We start from the raw sequence: 25,623 nt of genomic DNA, 5'->3' as shown, positions 1-25,623 counted from the left end.
TGGAAACGGAAAAGAAAAAGAGAGAAAGAATAATTTCCAGACAATACAGTACAGTACAAGGAGAGAGGTGTCTCGAAGGCAAGGAAAACGAACCTCTTTCAATCCTACAACCCCGACTAGCCTGCCGATAGCCGTCACGTAAGCGTGATTCACCCCCACCATGCTGAACAGACTGTGAACCTTCAACAAAGACGTTCGCTCGACGAGCTGGAAGGGCGCTGGATCGATGTGACACCTCGAGAAATCCACCTCCAACGACATTTCGCTCTCCTCCCATCGCTTCTGATCCTCTGCCGACATATCTATCACCCTCTCGCGAGGCTGATAGATTGATCAACAAATTATTCCTACTCGATATTGAAAATTAGAAATGAACAAGAGTAGATTTGTAAATTTGTACTACCAGTTGCACTTTCTTCGAGGTGGCAGGGCTTGGCGCCAGCATAGGAGTGTGCGGAGGTACCTCCTGGCTGTCACGCCTGACACCACCACCGGCCCCTATCTCCGGGTCTGGATCCACGTCTTGCAATGTGGCCGACTTGCGGAAGATCGCCTCGAAGGCGAGACGGATCCTGAGATCGAAAATACAATATATATATATACGTATCAAATTGTTGAGAATTGTTTAAAATTTCCTTTTACCTGCTCTCCGCACCGGTCACAGTTGTGTAAGGAGTGGCTGCAGGGCTCACCAACGGGCTGAACCCTTTCAACGTGAAGGAATTGGTCTTCTTCAAGATCGACTTCTTCGGTTGCGAGCCGAATATCGGGGAATGGTAGGTGTGCTGGAAGAGAGAGAGAGATAGATCGCGAGGGATGGCGTATTATCGCGCTTAATTGGATAAATATTCGGTGATTGTGTTCGTTTACATGACTCACGTGATCGGGAGCGGCGCCGTTGCTCGGAGACATCGTTAAATCGTTAGCACTTTGCCTCTGCATCTTAAGAATATCCGGCGCGGGGATCACCTCGAACCTGGACGGCCTCCTCGTCCTCTCCTGATCCCTCAATTGCCGCTCCATCTCCTCCCTCGCCCTCTCCTCGGCCTCCTTGTGCCACTTCTGAGCCACCTGAAAGAAAATTCGCCTCGATAAATCCGATAATTCGATCGAGTCGAATTGAGGGGAGATCTACCTGCAACCTCCTCTCGCGCCCTATGTGTTTCTCGATCAGCTTGATCAATTCCAATCTCTGGATAGATCCAAGCAGGATCATCGAGTCGGGATTGTCGACAAGCGGGAAACCGCGGAGCTTGCGGTTCTCCTTTAAAATTTCCTTCAACTTCTGATACGAGATCCCGTGCCAGATATACTTCACGTCGCGAACCATGAAATCTTCCACGTACACGTTGTACATTCCTGCAACACGCGCCCGATTTTTACAACAATTTTCATTTCATCCCAGGTCGAGGAAGGAGAAAGGAAGGAAGGAGATTCCGTGTTTCGTCGTTACACTTACCTTACTTGAAACTTCCTTTGGGTAATTCCGTTAGGAACGACGAAAGAAAATAGAAAGTTTAACGAAATCGGCACGAGACGGGAAAAATTATCAAGAGATACCTGAACTGGACGGCAACAGGTCTGGGAGATAGGGCAGCTTCTTGATCAAAATGATACTGTCGTATATGCTGGGCTGCAGGAGGGCGGCAATGGCGTTGCTGATCAACACGGCGATCATGATTGGCACTATGTGAGTGATCTGACCGGTCATCTCGAACACGATAACGCTCACGGATATCGTGTGGGTCACGGCGCCGGAGAATGCAGCTGCCCCGACGGTAGCGTAGCCTCCTGAAAAAACGATTGCATTCTGAAGAAAGAGGAGGAGAAGGTAGAAGAATTTTGAATCGAGAGATCACCTGGTACGATAGGCGTTATGATGCCGCCGTAACGAACGCCGTTGGGAAACCACAGAGCCATGGCTTCGCCCATGGCTCTGCCCAGAGCGGCGCCAATCTTGAACACGGGGATGAAAATTCCCGACGGGACGGGAACCGTGGAGCTTATGATGGAGAAGACGAACTGGAAGCAAAATGTTTCATCTTGGTCGTCTCGCCGTTCTTCGACAGGAGAAATCATTCGTATTTACCGTGAACGCAACGAAACCGATCAAACCGATGAACACGTCGGTGTACACGGTGGACCAATGCTTCACTATGTTCATTTCCTCAACCCCCAACTCTTGCTTGGTCCAAGTGAAGTTGGTGAACAAACCGTACACTTGATCGTGAGTGTTCAAATCACCGGCCATGAACTGGCCTAGTCCCAGGGGGAACGAAACGGAGGAGACGAGCAACGAGACGATACCAGGGTACAAGAAGCGACTGGAATAATAATTTTCAATTTTATTATTATCCTCCCGGATATGGAACGAAGATAAATTGTTCGCGGTCCACTCACTTTTTCTGCAGAAAGCTGTTCATACTTTTGTTCTTCCTCATGAAGATCACGTATTGCCTGTGCAGCCAAACGTAGAAAGCGCCCCCTATACCGCTGCCCACCCCGATCAACGCGAACACGAACAATTCTTGGGGGTCGAAGGGGAAGTCCATGGTGAAGTTGGTCGCGAACATCGCCGTGATCGTTTCCTCTCGTTGAAACCAGATAGCGAGCAGCCGGAACATGGTTGCCCCGCAAACGGCCGCGAAGAACCCCCTCCAATAATTCCTCACCGCGAAGTAAACCGTGGTTACCTCGATGCTGAACAGGACGCCGCCGATGGGGGCCGCGAAGCAGGCGGCCACCCCCACGGCGCACGCAGCGGCGAGCATCTCGCAGTTCCTGCTCTCGTTCTCGTAGATCCCTTGGAAGCTCGTCACCAATTTGGAGAGGAGGGTGGCAACTATGCTCGCGATGTGCACGAACGGACCTTCCTTGCCCAGCGGCAGACCGGAGCCCAGGGTCGCGGTCAGACCTATCACCTGTTAGACATTAGACGCTGGCTCTACACCGCTGGCTCCAAATGCATGCAGAGCGCAATGTTTCGAATTCGATCGCTTTCTCCTCGAGAGAAACTCTATATATATGTATAAATCGAGAGTTTTTTCCTTTTCTTTTTAATTTATCATAAGCGCGGTTAACAACGATCATCGAAGGGGAGGAGAAAATTGATACCGGTTTAAAGAAGAAGAAATCAAGTCTGGTTTCTAACCTTCGCCACGAGCGTACGAAAGGTGAGATACTCCTTCAAGGCCACCCCACGTAGGATCGTTTTCATCTCCGGAATGCCGGATCCTATGCTCTGCGGTGCAACGATGTGCACGAAGCCGGCGCTGAAGAGGATCAGGCAAACCGGCAAGGACACCCAGGCGAGATACTGAAGCGCCGGATGGTGAGTCAGATCCTGATAAAGCCATATCCTGGCTGGTGGAACAAGCGATTAACGGTTAACTCAAGGATCCCGTCTTGTCCCCCCTCCCCGAAATAGATTGACCAGCGTTTGGATTAATGGCGTGGAAAATTGCGAAACCTTGGAGCGAAGATTGAATTTTGAAAAGGAAGGAAAGGGAGAAGAAGAAAAGATCGACGAGAAAAATTATTATAAATCTATGGAAAAGAAAAAAGAAAAGAAAAGAAAAGAATGGGAAAAAATTAATTGGAATAAACATCCTTCTTTATTCTATATATGGAAATTACGGATACTTGTTATCGAACTGACCGTTGTTGCACATAGAAATGCCACGGTCCATGGCATAACTGATGAGCGCCATAATTATTCCAAGAAGGGCCAGGAACACCCAATCCTCCCCTAACCTAGCTCCCGTGTGCTTCCACGCGAAAGCCAACAACGCGACCAACTTCCTGCAAAGGGGCCCTCTTCTCGACTTGCGCAGATCCTCCTCCCTGCTGTCGTATTTCCGCCGTGTTTTCTCGTACTTGAGCTTCCGTGCCTCCTCTTTTGCGTATTCACCCAGATCCTTCGTGTAGCGACCATACATCTAAACGCAGCACCATTTTTCATCCACTATTCCCTCCCTCGAATTTTTTTCTTCTTTCTTTCTTTCTTTCTTTTTTTTAACTTTTTCGGAGAAAACACGATAATATATATATATTCTTCTCTTTCGATACGAAACAAGATTTATCAAAGGAAATATTGTATCAATAAGAATTTTAGAACAATTATCGAATTATACGCGCCAGAATTAATCTTAATATTTCGTCGAGAAGTTCGTCTATTCGAGAAGATTTGATTCTTGGAATTAATCGATCGTAATACCGAATTCAATCAACGAAATGATTCGATTCCATTGTCTTTGATCGATCGTTTCTCTCCGAAAATCATTGTCTTCGATTTCCAACCAATGGATCTCGCATTCCATCTTCTAACCGAGTTCAGATAAAACCGACGATTCGATCACGCTCGTGATTTATCCGAACCCACGTTAGAACATGCATTGTCATGCAATCGTGGCAAAAACAAAAAATCTACTCTACCCACTCAATGGATTAATAAAATTGCAAATTTCGTGCGCAAGCTGATTTTTTTAAAGAAGAAAAAAAAAGGAGTGTTAACTTTGGAAAACTATGATATTCGAAAAAAGATATTTATCAATATGCATGAGATATAAATAAATATTCATCACATCGATAATTGTTGCACGTGAACAACACGATTACGTGGTAACGGTAATAAATATCAGAGATAACGGAATTATGCGAAATTTTAATAGAAAAGTAAACGCATCGCAAACGTGATCGCATGTTAAACGTGTTACTACGTCGTTGAAAGCGAAAGAAAAAAAAAAAAAGAAAACGATTAAGTTACGACTTACTACGTGACGCGAGACTTAGTTAGATCGACTCTCGAAACGAAGATAATCCGACGAGAAAGCAGCGCGGATTACGGTGCAAGCGAATCTCGATCTCAAACTAGGCAACAACGAGCAAACAATTTGAGACTCGAGCACGAGATTACGGGGGTTCGATGACTTTGATTAGCGATTCGAGAGTACACAAGGCGTATCGATTATATCGATTTTATTTAGGAGGTGGAGAACAAAAGCGGGGATGGAGAGAAAGAGAGAGAGAGAGAGAGAAAAACATTGGATCGAATCTCTTGGACGGAGAGAAAGTCTCTCGTTGTTATTCACTTACGAGATACTCATCGTTACAGACGAAATAGGCTCTGTTCAGAACGAAAGCCGGCATGAAAATTGGATGAAAGATCTTTCCAAGTTGTCCCGAAATTCGATTCCCGCGGAATCGGCCGATTAAGTCACGGACCAGGCATTCTTCGAGTACAGAAAAGATTTACGGGTCACCGTCGGCCTGTCGCGCATTTTTCCCCTCCCCCTCCCCACACTCAACTCGATTCGACGACGCACGAAACGAGCCCGATCGATCGAGTCCACCCGAACTCGAAATATATCTCCGATTTTCAATTCATCGAATTCGATTCAATTCATGCGAAAAAATCGTGTCGCCAATCGTTCCGTAATCAGCTCGCAGTTTGCCTCTTGGCAAACATGAATATCAGATATTTCTGGCGACGAGAATTTTACCGCAAACTGTCCATTACGTTTTTTATTGTTTTTCCGCTTTAACGATTGTCAGGGTCTATTCGTTACATCACGAGCCGTTTAATCGAAATAAAACGCGGACCAAGGTTTCCTCACAGAAATTTAATTCTGTCGTTCGCAGAATTTAGTAAAATTTCACTGTTGCCCGTTAATATTGCAACCTTAGCGCGAGTCATCCGCCATCCGTTGCTATTGTTCCCTTTCCACTTTGGCGAGTGCCAGGATCCATTTGTTAAACCGAGAGAGAAAGAGATCGACAGATGAGTCAAAACGACTCGCGGAGACGGATTACCAAAAAAAGACCTCGCCGTCTACGATTCGTCCCCCTTTTTTAATTCTTCTACGAATCCCTTCGAATCCGTTCATTCCCCGAACAATCTTCCTTCTATATGCTCCTCTCTCCCCCCCCTGAAACGCAAACTTTTATACACACACACACACACACACGCGCGTTCCTCGAAAACACGGGTCGAAACTTGCCCGATCGAGAAGGTGCACGCGAATTTGCAGACGAACGACAACTGAACGACGCCGTTTTCCCTTCCCTTCCTTTCAAACTTGAGCCGCGATATTTGTTGAAATTTGGCAACAGTCAAAATCCTTATTTTTAGCGGTGCCCACCGTCGGTCAACGACGATCCACTCCATTGTCTGTCATCGATTGAAAAACGGCCCGTGCGGCTGGATTAAACCAAATTATTGAGAAATTCGCGCCGAAACGAGATTACCCCGTGGCCGAGAAAAGACGAAACCCTGTTCCTCCTCGAAATCTCGTCGGAGGAACGCGGGTTTCGCAATCCAATACCGTTCCCCGCGCACGTCTCTGTCCGTGTTTATCGCGCGCGGAGAGCAGCTTTGGAAACGTCTTGGACCGCGAAAACTCTTGGACAGAAATAAACCGGCAAATTCAGTTTATTCGGTTTACTACGAATTCTACGATTACGTGTAGTGGTTTAGTTTACTACTTGGACGCACGCGTTATTGCACATCGCCGATCCGTCGAACAACGGTCGAGCAGTGAGAGTTAAGGATCGAGCGAGGGAAGGAATTGTTTATCGATTCGACTCTTCGGTTCGAGTCTTTTTTCTTTTTTTCTCCACGGAAGAGGAATAGTGATCTAAGAAGAGGAAAGGGGCGAGAACGAAATATTGAAATATAGCAGCGGAGATAGAAGTTGGATCAACGACGACGACCACGCTCCACTGGGCAGTAACCCAATTTTTATTAATTGATCGTAATCAATTCACGATACGATTAATTTCTGGCCTAATTTCTGGATAAAGAGGAAGGTTTATGGAAAGGTAGGGAAATCGAAATTGTTATTACTGTTCTCTTGCAATAGTTGGATTTCGCTTCACCTTTTTTTCTTTTTCTTTCTTTCTTTTTTTTTTAGGGTCATGGCACCTGTGCGATGTTTATTGCTAAATTATCTTTGAACCGCCTTGGAGCGTGTCGCCGCGTAATTTTAGAATCTAATTTTGAGACGCGCAATTACAATTTACTCTAATTCTTATTTTTAGATTTCTATCGGTGTTATAAATTCATCTCGTCCCTCGCGATGAATTTTCGCATTTGAATTTTTTCCCTTCGCCGGGGAATTTCGATGCAATTTCCAGAAGGAAAATTCTCGAAAGTAACCGCTCCGAGACGATAAGTAGATAAACGCCCCCGCTTGCTCTAGCATTTCCTATGTGACACATTTCCAAAGCGCGCGCTCGATATTCCTCTCCTACTCCAACGACATTACAAATATACGCGTCAATTTTTAAACTTTATCTTTAATAAAATTTCGAAAATTTAAAATCAATCCTAGCTGCTTCGTAAAATTTAAATTCGAATGATTAAAAATTCAAATTCGTGATAACGAAATACGAATTCGTAGAAATATTTATCTGTCTAAAAATCTATCTATCGATCTATCTTTCTTCGAGGAGAGAGAGCGAAATTTTAGACAGATTCGAAAAAAAAACGCGGGGAAATTAGAGATTTGGGGCGAGATCGCGGAAAAAACGAGCGCGGCATAGCGATGCAGACGCTGCACCCGGAAACGGTGCATCTGCATATCAGAGGCGCGATACACGTGTATGCGTGCACACACGCACGGGACGGTGGTGTCTGTGCGCGTGTCGAATCGAAGCTGCGTGTCACGTGAGGGGGATCAGCATGCTGGTCACGCGTGTCGTATAAACGTAACGAGTCCTTAAGCGTTCATTCATGCAGATAAAGGCATTGTTTAGAAAGGCGTCGCTGCAATGGTCGGCGTACCCTTTTCCGTTTGTTGGATACCGTTGCCAATTGAAACGCGTTTACGCGAAATCATCAGAATTTCCCGCGGATTCGAAAGAAAAAAAAAAGGAAAAATAGAAAAAATCGGAAGCGAGAGAACGAAACGAACGAAATCGAATAATTTTGGAATAATATAAATCTAATACATCGAATTTTAAAATCCAAAGATATCAAGCTTGATCTCATATTTGTGAAGAATTTTCTATGAAAATTGTACACGCAACGTCTTTCTTCTGTTCATACTACAAGCATGTAACTATGTAAATGTATATCTGTTTCATTATTATTTTCGTTACGAAAAAATGTTCCTAAAAGCAAGAAGAAGAAGAAAAAAAAGAAAGAAATAGAGATGCAGCGCTCGTCTTGGAAGCTGCAAGTTTGTTGCGCTCGATCGTGTCCCGATCCCCCGATGCGGAATTTCGTGTCAAGGTCAGTCCACGTGTGCCGCGTGAGTCTGACATTTCATTGACATTTGTGCGAAACCCGTTTCGTTTCGCGCGGATATTTTGCGATCACGTGAGAGGATCGCATCGCGCGGCGATATCGCGGCGGAGCTTGCAGAAGCTCTGCGGCCGTCCGCTCGAAGGTGGACAGAGAGGTGCCGACAGGGATTCGTGACCCGTCGCGCTATTCGTTCTCGAATACCTCTGCTTGGCAACCGTTCAAAGGTCGGCCTCGCGTCACCGTCCCGCGTGAGAATTCGCGGAGAAGAGAAAAATAAAAAGAAGAATAAATGAAAGGAAAAATCGAGCGATAGCTTTTCGATCGATTTTAACTTGACATCGATCGATCTCGAGTTTGAGAGCGACAACATAAGCGTAATAAGAGGGGAGGGAAATCGCAAAGAAAATTAGAAGATCGTGGAACGATAAAATGGCGAACATATCGATCGTATATAATATTGGCAGGCGGGTGAATCGTCTGGGTTTCGTCTGGGCGCGAACGCGATTTAATTATAAATCTGTCCTGGTTCAACGGCATCTATATCGATCATGGATTAGTAGAATTTCGGGCGAATTTCCACGCCGTGGATCGAGCGAAGAATTCGAACGCGAAGCTCGCTCCTCTCTCTTTCTCTCTCTCTTTCTCTCTCCTTCTGCTGCTGCTGCACGCATGCACGAGAAGAGAATCTGCGTCATCACACAAGATGCGATGCATAATCGACGATTCATGCGATTCGAAACGAAACTTTGCTTACGATAGTGTTAATGTAATCGAAGGGATCGAAATCCTGTTGCTCCTCGTCCGCGTTCGGCGGGGGGCACGGGTAAAAAGCTTGCGAAGGCCTTGAACGGGGGCAGGGAGGAGAGAAAAAAAAAAAAAAGGAAAGAAAAATATCCCAAATTAGAGGAAAGAGCGATTAAAATTAAATTCATCTCGCGTGAACCATCGAAAGTTTCTCGCTAAGAAACGGAAAGAAACGGATTGCAGGGTGTGTTGTACCTGTGCGGCCTGTTCCGACGATTCGCCATCAGCCTGCTGAATTCCTCCCATTCCCTGTCCACTTCCTCCTCGCCACCGTCCGGATGGTAGTGAAGGGCCTCCTCGAGGAGTTCCTTCTTGGCCGCTTGACTCGCCATTGCTCGACTTGGGAACGAGAGAGAGAACTTGCTATCTATCGTCTATCGCCGCGGCTCGACAATCGCTATCAGTCGCTATAAATTCCTGTCGCTCAAAGCGCAATCGCTTGGATTCCTCGATGTTGGGGGATTACGTAATAATAACCGCGGAATGGATATTGCGAAGACCATCCTCGAAATCCCGTTCCCACGACTTTCTCCTCCTTAAAAACGGCAAGATTCCGGCCCGTCGATCGACAACGGAGAACGTTCGCGCCAAGGAATCATCGTATCCCTCTCCTCTCCTCTCCTATTATGTAGGATATTGTTACGTCTCCTGTTATACAGAAGGAAGGAAGAACGTGGATGGCCACCAGAGGATCGTCCAGATCCAGATGATCTTCGTAGTCGATCGATATATTCGTTGGAATTAAGTCTCTTCTCCTCTCTCCTTATGGAGAAATGCTTTCTACGTAGTTTGACACTGACACTGGCACTCCGCGGAGGGGGGAAGGATGGAAAAATTGGGAGAAAAAGGCGCGTCGAGAGCAATTGAATCCGTAGGCCGGACCGTCGCACACGAAGCAAATGAGTCACACTGACAATGAGAAGAGAGAAGCACCGTGAAGCGGACCTGAGATGGGAGGGCCTGAGCTGGTGGTCCAATTTACAGACTCATTAGCCTCGCTCCGACTGTTGTCGACGTCGTCGCTCGCGATTGTCCCCCGCGATATATCGCCACTGTCTATTGCCGCGGACACCTCTGCGAGTGTTGCTACGGGGACACTCGCGATCGCCATTTTTACGTGTGCTCGCCGAACGAAATCCGTTCGAATTCGTTTGCGTAGTTTCAAAATGCTCAAAATGGATCGAAACTATAAAGAGAGAAAAAGAAAGAATACGAAATTCGAAAGCTTTCCTTTTCCCTCTCTCTTTCTTCACGATCCATCGAGAACGAAATTGAGATGTAGAATAACGCGTGATCGAATCATGGATCGTCGAATTTTTCTTTTTTTTTTTTTTTCACGAGGAAAGGGAAAGTGGAAGTAGTGAGAGAGAAAGAGAGAGGAAGAAGGAAGAATCGAGGAGAGATTAGTTTGTTTTTTTTTCATCGAGACGAGGAAAAAGTCGAAAGTCTTAGTCGGTGGTATTTCTAGTGGCGACTGTACGGTAGCCGTATACGGCAATTGGCCACTTCCCTCGACGAGGGCTCGTAGGAAGCTGCCTTCAAAGTCACCAGTTATCATTGATCAAAATTACCACGTAATTTGATGAATGGCTGTCTTATCCGATGCCGGCACCAACGAACTCCGATCGATGACTCTCTCTCTCTCTCTCTTTCTCCTCTCTTTACACACACGCACACGCACACACATATACTTTCTCTCCTTCTGAGATCCGATACAATTGAACTTTTCGATTACGAGAAATAAATGAATAAATTTATAATTAATGTTTATATATATAAATAATCGGAGAAAAAAGTAACAAAATAATTGTTTTCCTCTCCTTTCTTTCTCTTTCTTCGAAATTAATTCGCATCGGGTAACCTTGTTTGTTTCGAGATAATCGAGTTCTTTTTTTTTTTTTTTTTTTTTTTTAAGGAAATTAACACGTACCTTTCACTGCGAAAAAGTCGAGCTTAAGGATTTTTCAACGGATGATGAACGATTAACGGAGCGCGGTAGGAAATTGTTCGTATTTATCGTATTACCGGCTACGTTACTCGGTTATGAACACATCGAGCCGTAAATTCGTGTGTTTATCCACGAAAAGCAAAGAGATAGCAGATAATGGACCGGAAAAGGATTGCCGACTCGGCAAATTTGTCTAGACGAAGGAGTGTGTCAACATCGGGTAGCAATTATTACAACTCGAAGCGAAAAACTGGAGATCTACGCGGCTCCTTCCCCTCCTCAACGATTTTTCACTTTTTGTCGATCAGAGACAGACAGACAAAGAGAGAGATAGATAGATAGAGAGAGAGAGAGAGAGAGAATGGAATCTAAATCGAAAGGGATGGCGTTCTGATCTGATATTTAGATTTATTGTCGAAATAGGATTGTTTGCGTTTCGTTTTATGGAAGGCAAGTCCTTCTCTATAAATTTTCGCGAGTTCCCGAGAAATAAGAAACGAGGGGGCGGGGGAATAAATTTTATTTTTAGAAATGAAGAATACCGAACAACAGTCGCGTTCGCAACGGTGAAATAACAGTTTCAATAATCGATCCATGGAGGATGAATTATCACGTCGCTGTTAAATCGAATCGTGCGTAAGGTTTTTGTGGAAAAAAAAAAAAAGAAAAAAAGGAGGAAAAAAAAGAAAAGAAAAAAAATATCCGACGCTAACGTATCGATTAAACAAATGAAACGAGAGACGCGCGCGAAAAAACTTTCCAAGATCTGGAACTCTTTGGGGGAAAAAAAAATATATATATATATTTTTTCGATGAGGCGATAATTGAACGAAGGTCGAAAAGATTTCAAGCAGAACTGAAACTTCTTTAGAAGCTGGGAAGGGAGAGATTAATTAGGACAATGGTAGTTAGATTCTAAAGATAACAAATTGCTGGAAGTGAATATCAAACGAAGCCACTTAACAAACCATTTACGTCAAACGGCAAAAATTCTAAGAATAGATAATATTGACACATTATGTTACCATATATCATGGTATATAACGTGTGTATATTGCGTAACAATCCGTGCAGAGTAAATAAACAAATGAGACAAGCGTGAAACATAAATAAACATAACGAAACGATCGATCGAAGAGGAGAGAGAGAGAGAGAAATAATTAAACAAAAGCGAGGGAAATAATTTTTTTCTAATATCCTACTAATTTCGAGTATCGGCAGTATAAACGGGCAGAATCATTAATTTAATTGTTTTAATTGTTTTAATTGTTCGCTCGCCTGTTAAAAAAGAATCATTTTCACAGCAGAAAGGACAAACAAAGTCCATTGTGCGTCCGTCTTGCTGCTGCTGTTCGTAATTCATCAAGACACTTTTAAATCTTCTCCTCTGAAAATTGTCATTATCCTTATTTCGCGTTAATTCCCTCCTTTTGTTTCCCTCCTTCGTGAGGGATCCGACTCTATTGTCCGACTTTGCATCAGAAAACAAAACTGTTTTTTCGTTCTTTGAAAATTCATCGGCAGACAATTAGATAATTCGTCCGTCCGTGAAAACTCGGCTCCCGGTTTGAAGAATATTCGAAGAACGACCGAACATCTTCCATATTATTTAACCAAAGTTATTACCTTTTATTATCTCTTAAAAATCGACAATTACCTCAAAAAAAGAAGAAGAAAAAGGAAAAAGAAGAAAAATAAACCGAAAAATTGAACGAATCCATGGACGATGAAGATAGATCCGCGGAAGAATTAGCCGAGATCCATCGATGAATTAAAAGAGCGGTGGTGGACAAGTGCCACCACGGATGTCCCATGGGTTCACGACCCCATGCCGGCATATTAGAGCGCTGAATTAGTTAATGCCCGAGTCACATGGCCGAGCAACGAAATTACCTTCTCGTGATGATGCGTCAACAATCGTGCACAATCGCATTTTCGACAAGATCGTCCGTTCCAATCTCGCCTCTCTTCCTGTTCAGCCCTTCTCTTCCTTCCTTCCTTCCTTCCTCTTCCCAACAACAAATTTTCCCACCGGACGGATTCCTTCCTCCGCTTCCCTTCTTTCGAACGAGAAAGATGCGAACAATTGTGTAACAATTGCGTGCGTTGTAAATAAGGTCTAGGACAGTGCGGTGTAACCTGATCGGAATCGCAAGATAAAGACTCGATCCGAGCCGAGATAACGTCTAATTAAATATTTCTAGGACAATGAGGGAGATTGATCGGCGAATATAATAATATATTCGCGTATGTATGTTGGAAATATAGGCGCAATGTGAATCATCTACCAGATTTATTATATTCTTCTTATCGCGTCTTATTCTCTCTCCTGTGTCGCTCCGTGTTCACAATCATGTTTTTTTTTTTCTGTATTGCTAGGAGGAGGGAGGGAAGAAAACCCTTCGCGCGTGTTATCGTTGGAAGCAAGAGAGAGAGAGAGAGAGAGAAAAAGAGAAGATAATCGGAGGAGCACGCTTTTGCGACCTGCTCGATAACGTGGCAATAAACAAAGCGTTTCGATAACTTTTGAACCCTTCGCTCATCTGTCGCGATGTACTCCGCGAAAATACTCTCCCGTTCTCGTTCTCTTCTTTTTATTTTCTATTCCCGTATCGATTGCAAAATATACAATGGCACTCGATACTCAGTTTTATCCTTCGTTTTCATCTTTCCTTTTTTTTCTTTTTTTCCACCGTTGTCATTTCGCCAATGATACGTGTGGGGACAGCGAAATAAATGGAGAGTTGCAGTTTTATATTATAAATACGCGGAATGATGAAATTTCTATTCGACATTTCTATGCGAAAGGCGAACACAGCGCGCTATAAACGAACAATCGACGGAATACAAATTTCGACGATTGTCCCTCGGCTGAGGGATCCGTTTTAATCTATTTTCTGCTCTGTCCATCTATTATCAAATCTTTTTACCTTTTTCTACGTTACGATGAAAAAAAAGCGTAACTTGACGAGGAGAATCGAGATCCGATCGTCGGAATGGCTCTGTTTTCATCCGCGTTAAAAGAAGAATTCTTTTTCTCTTTTTTTGCTGGGAATTATCTGTCGAAGGAATCAATTACGTTCGTGCGTTCCCCTTTTCCGAATAAAAAACAGCAACGATAACGAAGGAATCGAGGCAGACTTTAAGTCTGCGGAGTGTTCCCCGATAACCCTGTTTACCGCACTCCCAGCAAGAAAGAATCGACCACTTGTGATATGTTACCGACATTTATTTACTTTCGATGGAAATAATTACTGCGTAGAAAAATTACTGTTGATCGAGCTTCGACAGAAAAAAAAAGAGAGAGGAGATAAAAAATTGGTAAAGTTAAACGGAGATTACTGAGAAAAAGATGTAAAGAAAAAACACAAAAAAATAGATGTATCAAATTTAATCATCTGCGGGAACGAAGAGAGAAAAAAAAAAAAGAAAAAACAAGGAGGCTAATCTTCGTGATATCAAACGCGTCCTTGCGAATTAATCGCACGGCAATACATCACGAGACTCTGCAGTTGTGCAGTAACGAAGTATCGTTAAAACTGATAAAAGATCGAATTTCTTCGAGTTTATATTATATATATCCATTTATATTATTCTCGATGTATCTCCATTGCATCTTCGTCCAATTATATTTACGATCAGGCGTTAATCGTAAAAAGATCGCTTTATCCCTCGATCGTATCAAATCGTCTCGTCGTTTCTCGTCCACCGATCGAATCTGGCGCTGATAATCGTGCGATATTACCGATCGGTAACGAATGCGATCGAGGTATCGCGACCGAGTCCAAGGTCGTCGTGATGACGACTACGACGACGACGACGACGATGATGATGATGATGATGAATGATGATCATCATCGACCAACGATCAGACCGCAGCACTGGTTATATCATCGCGAGCATATTTCCATTAAATCGACACGCAAGCTCAATTCGCTGTGTAAACATTATATGCGAAATATAAAATACGTTATTAACCGGTGATTTTAGAACAAGAATAATTATATTACAACAGAGTCAATTGTGCAATTGAAAATATATTATGTATATTGTTCCGTTTAATTGAAAATTATCATAAATATCTTAATAAAATATCATGATCAATCTGTTGTTACAAAATATCTTTAAAATATTATAATATCATAATATCATAAGAGTGAATAAATATAATGGTAGATCTTAAAATTATAAAACTATTAAATCGTACTTTTCAAATAATAATAATAATAATAATAATAATAATAAGATTAATAAGAATAAGAATAAGAATAGTAATAGTAATAGTAATAAATAAACACGTTGAAATTAAAAAAAAAAATGATAGATAGATAGATAGATAGATTAAGAAATATTCTAATAATACTAATCCCCTAGTTTATTCATTTTTTCGGGACAAGTTGCATAGGTTTAACGCCCATTTTATCCGCGAAATCTTTGGACAATTTCAATTGATTGGGGTGATACGAAATGCCGCCCTCTTTGTCCACGCGTTTCATGGCAATTCTTTCCGGGTCCCCGGGTATCAGGACGGTTTTGTTCTCGACCGGAGGCAAGTTTCTCAATTGCGTCAACAGTTTGGCGAGCCTGTCCTTCGATCCAGTCGTAAAAGCGTCCGGATTGATAACTATGAAACACTGGCCAAGATTGGCGATTTTCCCCCTCTCCTTCCACTGCCTGATGTTGGGCCCGAAATTGCTGCCGGACAGAATCCCGCAAAGCACCTCGACCATCAAAGCAAGCCCGTACCCTTTGTAGCTCGAGTTCTCCTCCACACCGCCGAGCGGCATCAAACGGGCCGCGTTGAACGCGTCCCGGGCGTCCGTAGTGATCTTCCCGTCCATGCCGAGCGCCCAACCCTTCAGAATCGACTCGTTCTTCCTCATGGCCAGCTCGATTTTCCCGAACGCGACCGCTGTCGTCGCCATGTCCAACAAGAACTTGTCGCCCCCCGACGCGCCCATCCCAAGGGACAACGGATTCGTCCCCAATCCCGAGATCTTGCTTCGCGTAGGGGCCATCAACGGGCTGGTGTTCGAACAGGTGAACCCTATCAAGTCTTTTTCGATCGCCATTTGGGAGTAATAACCGCATATCCCGTAATGATTCGAGCCACGGACAGTGATCATCGAGATACCGTACTTCTTTGCCTTGTCGATCGCGAGCTCCATGCAATACTTGCCGATCGTATGCCCCAATCCGTTGTTCCCGTCGATCAAAGCTACCGCCTGCAAATAGATTTTCACCCTATTCTGCTGCTGATTTTTTTCTTTTTCTTTCGAGGAGAAGAAGAAGGGTGAAGGAAAACGAGTCGCGGTTAGACTTATGTACGAGGTGTCGTTTCAGTGGAATTCGAGTTTGTAAAAAATTCGGATGCTACGTTTCTTGGATAATGGCGATAAAAAGTAATGTTGTAAAGTAATTCCGTTAAAATTCCGCTCAGACGACAGTAAAAGAGGGATTTTTCGAATCGTTGTAATAATTTCCAACAATGAGATTATACGATGATTGTATCATGACGTGTTCGATTACAAATTCGATTCTTTTTTAAGAAGGAAAAAAAAAATGACGCAAATATAACTTTCGCGAATCGCGAAGAGGATAAACGGAATAAATCTTCTCCGAATTTAAAATTTACATAAATTGCAATCCTCCGTTTTTTAAACGAACGCCACGAGTTTCAATTTTCGCTCGATCTCGATGAAGATCACGAGAATGACGAGATGGAAAGAAATCGAGAATCAACATAACCCCCTTCGATTGGGAAATTAGGTTTATTTCGTACCTGAAAATCGCTAACGATCTTCGGTTTCGCGGAAGGGTTGGTTATTCCATTCTTGATGCTCAACACGTAAGCCTGCATTCTGTTCATTCCATGGCTGAAATGGCCACAGTAGTCGGAAGTCATTAAGTGATGGCCAACAATATAAGCATCCTCAGGGGTTGTCCCGACTTTGCATAAACAATCGGAGATAAATCTGATCACCTCGTTCTTAGGTACCACCATGTTGGAATTAAATGACGACGACGACGACGACGACGACGACGAGGAGGACGATGACGATGTGGACGATGTCGAAGATGTGGACGATGTCGATGATGTGGACGATGTGGACGATGTCGACGATGTCGAAGATGACGACGACGACGACGATGTCATTTTACTCGTCCAATCGAATTTCTTCAACTTCTTCCACACACGATTTTTTAAGATACTTGAAACATCTCTGTTCAGTTTCCACATTTTTTCTTTTCCTTTTCTCTATTTTTTTTCCTTTATCGATTAACGACTTTATCGATTAATTCAATTCTCTCTTCGAGTAGCTTCGAGCGCTTAAATATTCGATCGACGAGATATAAGGTTGAATCGTCGTTGATCAATTACACGTATTCGATATACTCAACTGGTCGGCGGCAGGAAAAAAAATGTTAATTTTACAAGTATAAATTATCACCTCTTACGACGAGTGAGTTTAATAGAATCATGTTATTAAGAAAATTGACGATCCTCGAGATTGATTTAATGATAATTCGCTTTTATTTTAACCTATATCTTCTCTTCCAAATTATACGATTGTATCTCGCGTGAACTTTACGTTGTATCGTTCGTGTTGCGCGCCGATCGTTTGAATTTGCCGCTTCGAGAAAAATTTCTCGTCGTTTCGTTGCTACGATGTTTAGGATAAAGAATCCTTCGATTGTTTATCATCCATATATACGTATATATATATATTCATCAATGATCAAAAATGAAAATTCTTCTCGAAAACTTTTCAAAGGTTGATCGTAAAATCGTTTCTCGATCATCAAAGTTTCGCGCGTGCACATGTGCGATCTCATAATTTATGGATCGCGCTACGTAACTTTCATCTATCCAAACAATTATCGTTACGCTACAGGCTTTGAGAGCCGAATGTTTGCGTCACCAGTCTTTATTATATTGGCTAGACTGGCTGACGTCATCGAGCGGGAACGTTTAAACATAGAAACATTTATTGATCGTTAATTATTACAATTTCCTACATTTTCTTTCCACGTCCAAAAATATTGCTAAGATAAATCCTTTTTCCTAAAATTTCGCGAATTTTTTACGAGTTGGATTAATATTTAAATTTTATTTTCGTTCGATTTTTATTTATTTTTTTTATTGATTATTTCGAACGTTGAACATCGAAAATTGAATATCGATCGATTAAAGTCGTAATTTGAAATTTATCTCGTTAATTTGAATTAAACTATGTAATTGTATAAATATAAAAAAATATAGGAAAATATTACAACACGTTTAATTAAATTAAATAATCTTCGATTATATTATTCCATACGTTTTAAATTTTAAAAAGAAAGCATATCTATTTTTGCATTGAACGAAACACACGAACTCTATCTACGATAACGTAATCGCATATTTTAAAATCGCTTTATGAAAAACTTTTAAGTTGGAAATTCTTATTATGCATTATCTATTCAAATATTTTTTTCCAAAGTAAATATTTCTTAGAATATTCCTCTCGTCATAGTATAATCATCCACCCTTGAATCATACGACAAATCGAATCATCTTTATATCTAACGCAAACAACAATGTTTTTACATAATTAAAGAAGAAACTCTATCGTAGTATCTAATATTTGAACCAAATCTTACAAAACGAGGAAGACTCACAGAATCCTCTATTCGAATCCCAAACGGAAAAATAATATAATATTATTTTTTAACAAAACAAAAGAGAAACTCTCCTACGAAAAAATCTTCAATCAAAATTCTATGGAATCCCCTATCGAATTCCAAACAAAAGGATAATTCCAATATTGTCTTTAAAAGAACAAAAGAAAAATTCTATTTCAAACAACTATCGATCAGGATTCCAGAGAATCCTTTGCCAAACCTCGAAGAATCTCGAGGAGAATCCACGATCTATGCGCATCTATGATCGAGGGACTCTGGTATCTCTAAATCTTATCATTTCGCTGTTATCACTCTTATCCGATCCGTGACGCGCAACGCAAAGCCTATTTATCGAGCGGTTTAAAAAACAATTACGCGCAGGACGTGGAACGAAAACTATAATATTAACGGGACCAAGCAGGAAGGAATGTGGGGTCGCGAAGAGAGAATAATTTCACGGATGCGCGGCCAACACCGCGAATAAAAGTTACAGCATGCCTAATAGCGTGTACAGCAGCACGCGAGGATATAGCAGCAGAGCTGCAAGGCAAACCGGCCGGCTGGATCGAGCCGCAGAAAAATCGATAATAGACCCCCTCCGTTTCCGCGTCGCGTTCTACGCGACACTTTACGCAATCCCGCGTCTTCGAATATTCGGCCGTGTTCGCGTAATTCGAAGACACACGAGGGATTCCTCGTCCAGGCCGCGTCCAACCGTGGAAAAGGAGAAAGAAAGGTGGAATGGATCGCGTGCCACAGGGAAAACGATGCCTCGGTGTTGCATCACGTTCAACGAGCTATCGTTTCGCTTCCTGAAAAACGAGAGGTTTACGGTGTGAAGTGGAGGAAGAGTGAAATACCGCATTATGCTATTCCGAATTTTGGAACTTTTTTTGGACTCAAACAAGAAGAAAGGTGTGAATTAGAAATAATGGAAATAAGGAGATCGATGAATTCTGAGGAATTAAACGTTACAAAGGGGGGGAGTTGAGAGGATAGATATAGAAAAGATAGAAATAGAAAAGCGTATAGGTAAATTGGAAGGCTAAGTTCATCGTTGGCTGATATCACCTGCGCATCGCTATAGCCAACCGTCAATATTTGCGTTCCAGTTATATACGCGAGGTCGTTATATATAAACTTACGTTTATATACAATCGAGTATACGTAACAACAAAGTGGTTGTACCTTATCGCTCGTAAATTAGGTTGGCATAATAGGCTAAAAATTATACCGATCATTTTCCATTCGATTCGACGGACGCAAAAAAGGAGAGAAAAAAAAAAAGAAAGAAAGAAAGAAAGAATGAAAGAAAGAAAAAGAATGGTAAAAATTCTTGGTCAATCGAGAAATTGACAAGTTGACGGAGGTTAAAATAATAACGAACGCGAAAATAACGCGGTTATAGGGGAATATTATCATCGAGAGACTTTGATACGATGAGGACTACCGTTATCGACTTCGTATATATTTTCATCAAGGACGTCTTAGATGATAGAAACTAATCACGCCGATAATTAGACTCGTAAACTTTCGTTCGTGTAAATTTCCCACTCTGATGCATCTCGAAAACCTGTTAAACCACCGACCTTGGCTCAAATACCGTCTTAGTTATAAATAATAAAATTTTATGCGTATCATTCATGTATATCATATTATGCGATTAAACGAATTAATTTCGCATTTTCTTTTTAACGCGTCTCTTTAAAACCAGGAAAATTCAGTTAATTGATAAAGAAAATCGAAAAATTTCTAAATCGAGATTTGTCGAATCGATGTATTGTGCGAACAGATTACAAACGATAAAATTAATGATATAATTTCGAACGCGGATGATCGATTTCGATCGATCACGTGCTATTTTTTTTTATTGCTGGAATTTTATCGATATTTTCGCAGAGTTGGCGGCTCGTGCCTGGAATGTTTAACGCGATACAAGATTGATTTACAATGGATAAATGTATTAGCAGATGGCAAAGAAGTGGGGATAAGCGTGACTCAATAAATAGATCTCATCTTTCGATGCAATTAAGAATCAACTAATTACGATAATAACTCGATCTCTGCCGCAAGTTTCCTCGATTTTCGATCACAAATTCTTCCAATTTTTACCGAATAAAATCGAATTCGATTCTTCTCTCGAACGATCGAATCGAGATTTATATAGATTTAGAGTTAAAAATAAAATGGAAGAATGAGAAAGAAGAAAAGAAAAGCGATACGGTTCTTGATATATTACTCGTGTCAGAAGATCATGCTACAGAAACTGCTTGTCTTGTATCAATCTTACCAATTATCGTTGTTTATGATTATCTTAACGCGTAAGTTGTCTTGTATCTATTTGAATAATAGCCACAATTTGTTTAGAAATGTTAGGTTAAGTTATTAATATCCCTTACGTCTTTTGCCTCTGAATGAAAAATGAATTTAAACAAGCTTCTCCCGAGACGAGAAGAGATCTCGCGTAATCTCATTCGAGGGAAAAGATGTATCGATTGCCTCGAAATATTTATAAAGCGGATATAATTTCATAGAATATGGAAGAATCTTAAACACTTCGATCTGTCTAAATAGTTACAAGGAACGAAATATAAATTTCTGGAAATGTTAAGAAGTAAAGTCGATGGCCAAACGAACTATAATAATACAAATTTTTAACGATTGCAATAATAAAACCGATATTATTACGGCGGTTATTCCATTTTTTTTCTTTCCTTTCCTTTTTTCTTTTTTTTTTTTTTTTATCAATCCAAAACCTATCAATAAGGTAAATCGTATTTCATAATCTCGATTCGATATCGTTTCGTACCAACAAATCGAAATTATCGACAATTAAAAAAGCGTGTGCTTGAGATTACATCATACATATTTGATCAGTTTGCGTTTTTTTTTTAATGAGCTTGATTGCCTTGGGGAAAAAAAAGATGAATATTGCGTTTGTTTTAAACGTGTAGTAGAAGAGAAGAATAAGCTACTGAATAGATGAAAAAAAGAAGAAGAAAAGAAAAAAAGAAGAAGGGGAGATCATTTTGCGGAATTTTCGAACGGAATGTTAATCGACGTTAATAGAATGACAATGTCGTGTACTGCAAATCCTTGTTCTCGTCTTGGAAACAACGAACCAGGAAACGCTTTCGAATCAATTAAAACGTTTATATTAAAACGACTAAAATGTCTCGAAACTGGGAAAATACTGGAAAGAAATGAAATCGTAAACGGGACGAGAAAGAAAAAAATTCCTGATTGAACGGTGTAAGATGCCGGTAGGAATAAAACTCGTCGACTATTAAACGAACCAGTACAGGGATTAAAGTCGATTGATCGAAGTAGTAGTTGATTCATGATGAATGGGTTTACTACATCGTAATAAACTATCAATGAACCGAAGCACGTTGAACGAACGTTCGGAGCGAATAAAATAGGAGGAAAATAAATTATTAAATAATCCAATTACCCGATTAAACCGAATGCCGATCGTAAACAGACTGAGAAGTGAAATGTAAATGGGAAACGGTAATCAAACGGACTCGGAGAAAGATCGATTTCCACGGTCACGGGTCGAGCAAGAAATTTTCTACCTAGTTGCATACCTATGGAAGAAGAGAGGTGAGGGAAAGGAGAAAAAAGAAGATACTTCGAGAGAGCTCCTCCAACCAGGAGGATGTAATTTACCGGTTTTTGTTTCTCTTGTCCGTCTGCCAATAACTGTTACGGAGAAATGACTTTTTATTCGGCCCTTCGGCGGATAGCAGTATCGTGAACGGTAGTCTACACTACGTTCCCCGCGATAAATATTAAAACGCCGATTCTATGAATCGATATCGTTAGAAAGGGGCAAAAAATGGACGCCGTTCCATCCAAAGGGAGAGATCCTTTATTGAGCGGAACAACGAACGCAAGGATGGAAAATATTTCCGTTCCATCCGATTTGTTTTACCGAAAATTATATACCGATTTATTGTATTTATTTAATAATGGCGATCGCGTTCGCAACCTCTCTTTTCTCTCGCGAGACAACGAGACGGAGGGGAAGAGATATCGAGAAATGGCAATCTGCCCCGGTATTTTGCACAGGGTGTTTCGAAAGTGACGCGACGCATTCGAGGACGCATTGTCTTCGCGCTTGCTATAATACAAGGTCTGAAAATTCGCGACGAAGTTGGCAGACTAGGCAGACGATTACATTGCAAAATGAGAGTAAAAAAGAAAAGGACGATATCGCTTACACGGGCCGCGTGTTTCAGTTGTTGGATAAACTTCAAAATCATGAGAAAATAGCGTGACTCTTTTTTTTTTTTCTTTTTATTATATCGAACGTAAGAGCGATGATTTATCGCTCGATTATTAGGAATTATATTGATTATAGTATTGATTTAACGGATGATCCGAAAATGAATTTTTAAATTAATATATAAACAACGACGCCTTTTGTCGTAAACAGATCTATATCTGGACGTAGTTTAATATTAAATACTATTAATTTATATTGTTATTTACTCGTTGATCAAGTGGACGGCAGTCAATTGAAACTGCTTCCACTCGATCTACGTACTTCCGATAAGAGATATTAGGTCACGCAGACATTCTCACGGGTTCTTCGTATAAACAAAATTCGCTATAACGCGAAAAACGAATTAATTGTTATATTCTTTTTTTTTTTCGTTCGTGATGTTTCCTGTGTCGTTTTCTTTCCTTCGTGTTACGAACTATACCTGGTGATGCAATTCGTGTAATAATCCGATAGCTCGCAAAGCTAGATAATAAACATCGAGACTAGGAATCCCGCGAAACCAGAACAAACACGCGAATCTGCTGATAAGAGATAACCTAAAACTCGATGGAAAAGCACCTGTAAACGCTTTCCATATACCTCAAAACTGCGAGCACCGATTTTATTCAAAACGAATCTATCGTAGCACGATATGTTCGCGATATGTAAACATACGTATATATATATATATATATATATGTATATACGTGCTGTCGCGATTCAATAAATTAGCGAAAGCTGATCGCTCAGGTGGTGATCAGCTGACAATCAGCTGAGTGTGGGTTGGTGCAAGAATGCGTGGGCACAGTATTCAAAATGCACACGAGAAAGTAAAGAAGCACGTGATGTGTCTGTCCCAGACACTAATCGCGTTCCCAACCGAACTATTCATGGCTAGCGGCGCATCGTGGCCAAGAATAAACATGAAAATTGGTTCGCAACCCTTGCTTGGCGTCGTTTTTTGCCTCGTTCTTTATGCTTCTTGTCTAGTCCTTGTTATTGTGATTCAACTTGTAACGATAATAATTTATCTTCTCGGTTTATCGTTCGAATAGACGATCGATTTATCGTGTTTTCTCTTGAAAAATATGTACGAGCTAATCGTATAACATAAGAAAAATTAAGAGAAAGAAAAAAAAATTGTAAACGAAGAAAAGCGTGAGAAATAAAACGATAAACGTTATGTACTTATTAATAAAATGAACTTACCAACGTGTTTTGATATCCCAAACCGTACTCGTCACTTCCCTCGATGATTGACGATGCCATGTTGGATCTTCAATTGATAGAAAATCGTGCACGACACTGAATACGAAAACTAAAGCAACTAAAGTGGCGAAGTTGGGCGTCGAGAAATGGGCAGATGGACGAAAGGAGACAGGGTAGAGGCAAAAGGAGAGAAAAAAGAACGAGACGAGGAGAAAGAAAGAGGTTAGGTCGAGCTAGATCGAAACTTCACTAATGGTTATTGGCCGTTTCTTCCTCTTCCTCTCTTGCCTCGGTAACTTATCGACCACGATCCCCGCTTTGGACACATTTATCGCCTTTTTCTCGAAGAATGATCCTCGATCTCTTTTAGCCGGGAATCGATCACCACTCGACAGTGTGCCTCTCGCGAGCTCGGCGATCTTTTCACACATGAACACCAGTACCAAAACACGATACCGACTGACCGTTTCGTTCGTTTCTCAATATTCATAAAGTACAGATAAGTCAGTTACGCGTGGGTTTATAATGTAGACGCATCAGCGGAATCGCGTTTCGTCATTCAAAAGACTACTGGACAATTATCAGTTTCGTCACGCGTCTATCGTTCGACGAGAAACAGAAATATTCGATCTATCGTTTTCGATCGCGAAAACATTACGATGATATCGCGTCTCGGGAATGAATATATATCGTCTCGCAACGATATAACATTTATTGGTAACGCGATTTCTAATGATACCCACTACTACCCGTTCTGAAACGCGTGCCGAGACCGGGTATCGAACTACCAAACAGAAAGAAAAACAACCAGCCCCACCACACCGCGCTACGAAAATTCTACAATATATACTTCATGCCAATTTCGAGCACACGAAACAAACTTCCGCGAGGCAAACTTTCTGCCTGAAATCTATTACATCTATGATTCCTTTTTTTTTTTTTTTTTTTACAATTTCAAAAACTGATCGATCGATAAAGTTCAGGAAAAAAATGAAAGAAATACAGCAAGCGAATAGAAATAAGAAATCCTTAATAATTAATTCCTTTCGACGGTAATATAACTCAGGATAAAAGATCTTGTTAGATATTTTTTAAAACTTTCACTCGTTCCACGATTCCTTGACTCGATATTTGTTGGACGAGTGCCGAGAGGTAAACGTTCGAGACAATTCTCATTGATGGAGATGATTTTAAGGGTCGTTTGACCTACGATATCGGTGACACGAGACGCGCTTCACAAGCGACTGTCCGGTTGGACGGTCGTCAGCCGACTGATAGGTGTATGAATGAAGCGGCAGAGATTTCTGTCTCGGTTTACAGGAAAAATCAGAATCCTGCCTCGTCGATTGACACTATTCGACACGTGACTTTGATTTCGCGTTGTCATTAATAATGTTCGATACCTACGGTTTCGCCATTTCGCTCGGCATAGCTGGTGATTGACACGATCGTAAAAACAATTATTACCGTTAAATATCA

The 25,623-nt window shown here is 41.5% G+C and overlaps 3 protein-coding genes across 14 annotated transcripts in view; 1 reads left to right on the top strand and 2 right to left on the bottom strand.

Moving 5' to 3' along the window:
* Window positions 1–25,623, bottom strand: part of LOC408467 (chloride channel protein 2) — a 27,790-nt gene extending 2,167 nt beyond the window's left edge. Inside the window, exons 1-13 of one of the 8 annotated variants that reach the window (XM_016916021.2) lie at window positions 9,248–10,364; window positions 9,003–9,090; window positions 3,659–3,938; window positions 3,152–3,363; window positions 2,401–2,921; window positions 2,090–2,324; window positions 1,860–2,022; window positions 1,561–1,791; window positions 1,136–1,359; window positions 871–1,071; window positions 643–785; window positions 404–572; window positions 94–321 (exon numbers count right to left, since the gene is read on the bottom strand). In XM_016916021.2, the coding sequence (XP_016771510.2) occupies window positions 94–321; window positions 404–572; window positions 643–785; window positions 871–1,071; window positions 1,136–1,359; window positions 1,561–1,791; window positions 1,860–2,022; window positions 2,090–2,324; window positions 2,401–2,921; window positions 3,152–3,363; window positions 3,659–3,938; window positions 9,003–9,090; window positions 9,248–9,384 (2,832 nt within the window). In that variant the 5' untranslated portion in view covers window positions 9,385–10,364. Of the gene's footprint in view, window positions 1–93; window positions 322–403; window positions 573–642; window positions 786–870; window positions 1,072–1,135; window positions 1,360–1,560; window positions 1,792–1,859; window positions 2,023–2,089; window positions 2,325–2,400; window positions 2,922–3,151; window positions 3,364–3,658; window positions 3,939–5,094; window positions 6,202–9,002; window positions 9,091–9,247; window positions 10,365–10,982; window positions 11,261–24,144 lie in introns of those variants that run through there. The other 7 variants (XM_392015.6, XM_016916023.2, XM_016916026.2 and 4 more) reach the window with 7 other exon arrangements.
* LOC408465 (vesicle-associated membrane protein 2) overlaps window positions 6,627–25,623 on the top strand; it is a 37,847-nt gene continuing 18,850 nt past the window's right edge. For all 5 annotated transcript variants that reach the window (XM_026445110.1, XM_026445113.1, XM_026445114.1 and 2 more), the window contains exon 1: window positions 6,627–6,819. In XM_026445110.1, the coding sequence (XP_026300895.1) occupies window positions 6,812–6,819 (8 nt within the window). In that variant the 5' untranslated portion in view covers window positions 6,627–6,811. The remainder of the gene's footprint in view (window positions 6,820–25,623) is intronic.
* LOC410520 (uncharacterized oxidoreductase YjmC) lies at window positions 15,319–18,124 on the bottom strand. Its single transcript, XM_393999.5, has 2 exons — window positions 16,783–18,124; window positions 15,319–16,225 (listed from the first exon to the last, which is right to left on the bottom strand). The coding sequence occupies exons 1-2, from the start codon at window positions 17,239–17,241 to the stop codon at window positions 15,380–15,382; spliced, it is 1,305 nt and encodes a 434-aa protein (XP_393999.3). The 5' UTR covers window positions 17,242–18,124; the 3' UTR covers window positions 15,319–15,379.

This window comes from Apis mellifera, linkage group LG14 (assembly GCF_003254395.2).
Source record: "Apis mellifera strain DH4 linkage group LG14, Amel_HAv3.1, whole genome shotgun sequence".
NCBI classification, from domain to species: Eukaryota; Metazoa; Arthropoda; class Insecta; order Hymenoptera; family Apidae; genus Apis; species Apis mellifera.
This window is presented reverse-complemented; position numbering and strand designations above follow the sequence as displayed.

Excerpts from the sequence above, each read along its gene's own strand:
- LOC410520 (XM_393999.5), bottom strand. The coding sequence starts at position 17,241 with ATGTGGAAACTGAACAGAGATGTTTCAAGTATCTTAAAAAATCGTGTG. Across the intron at positions 16,226-16,782 it reads AGATCGTTAGCGATTTTCAG|GCGGTAGCTTTGATCGACGG; the intron begins GTACGAAATAAA and ends ATCTATTTGCAG.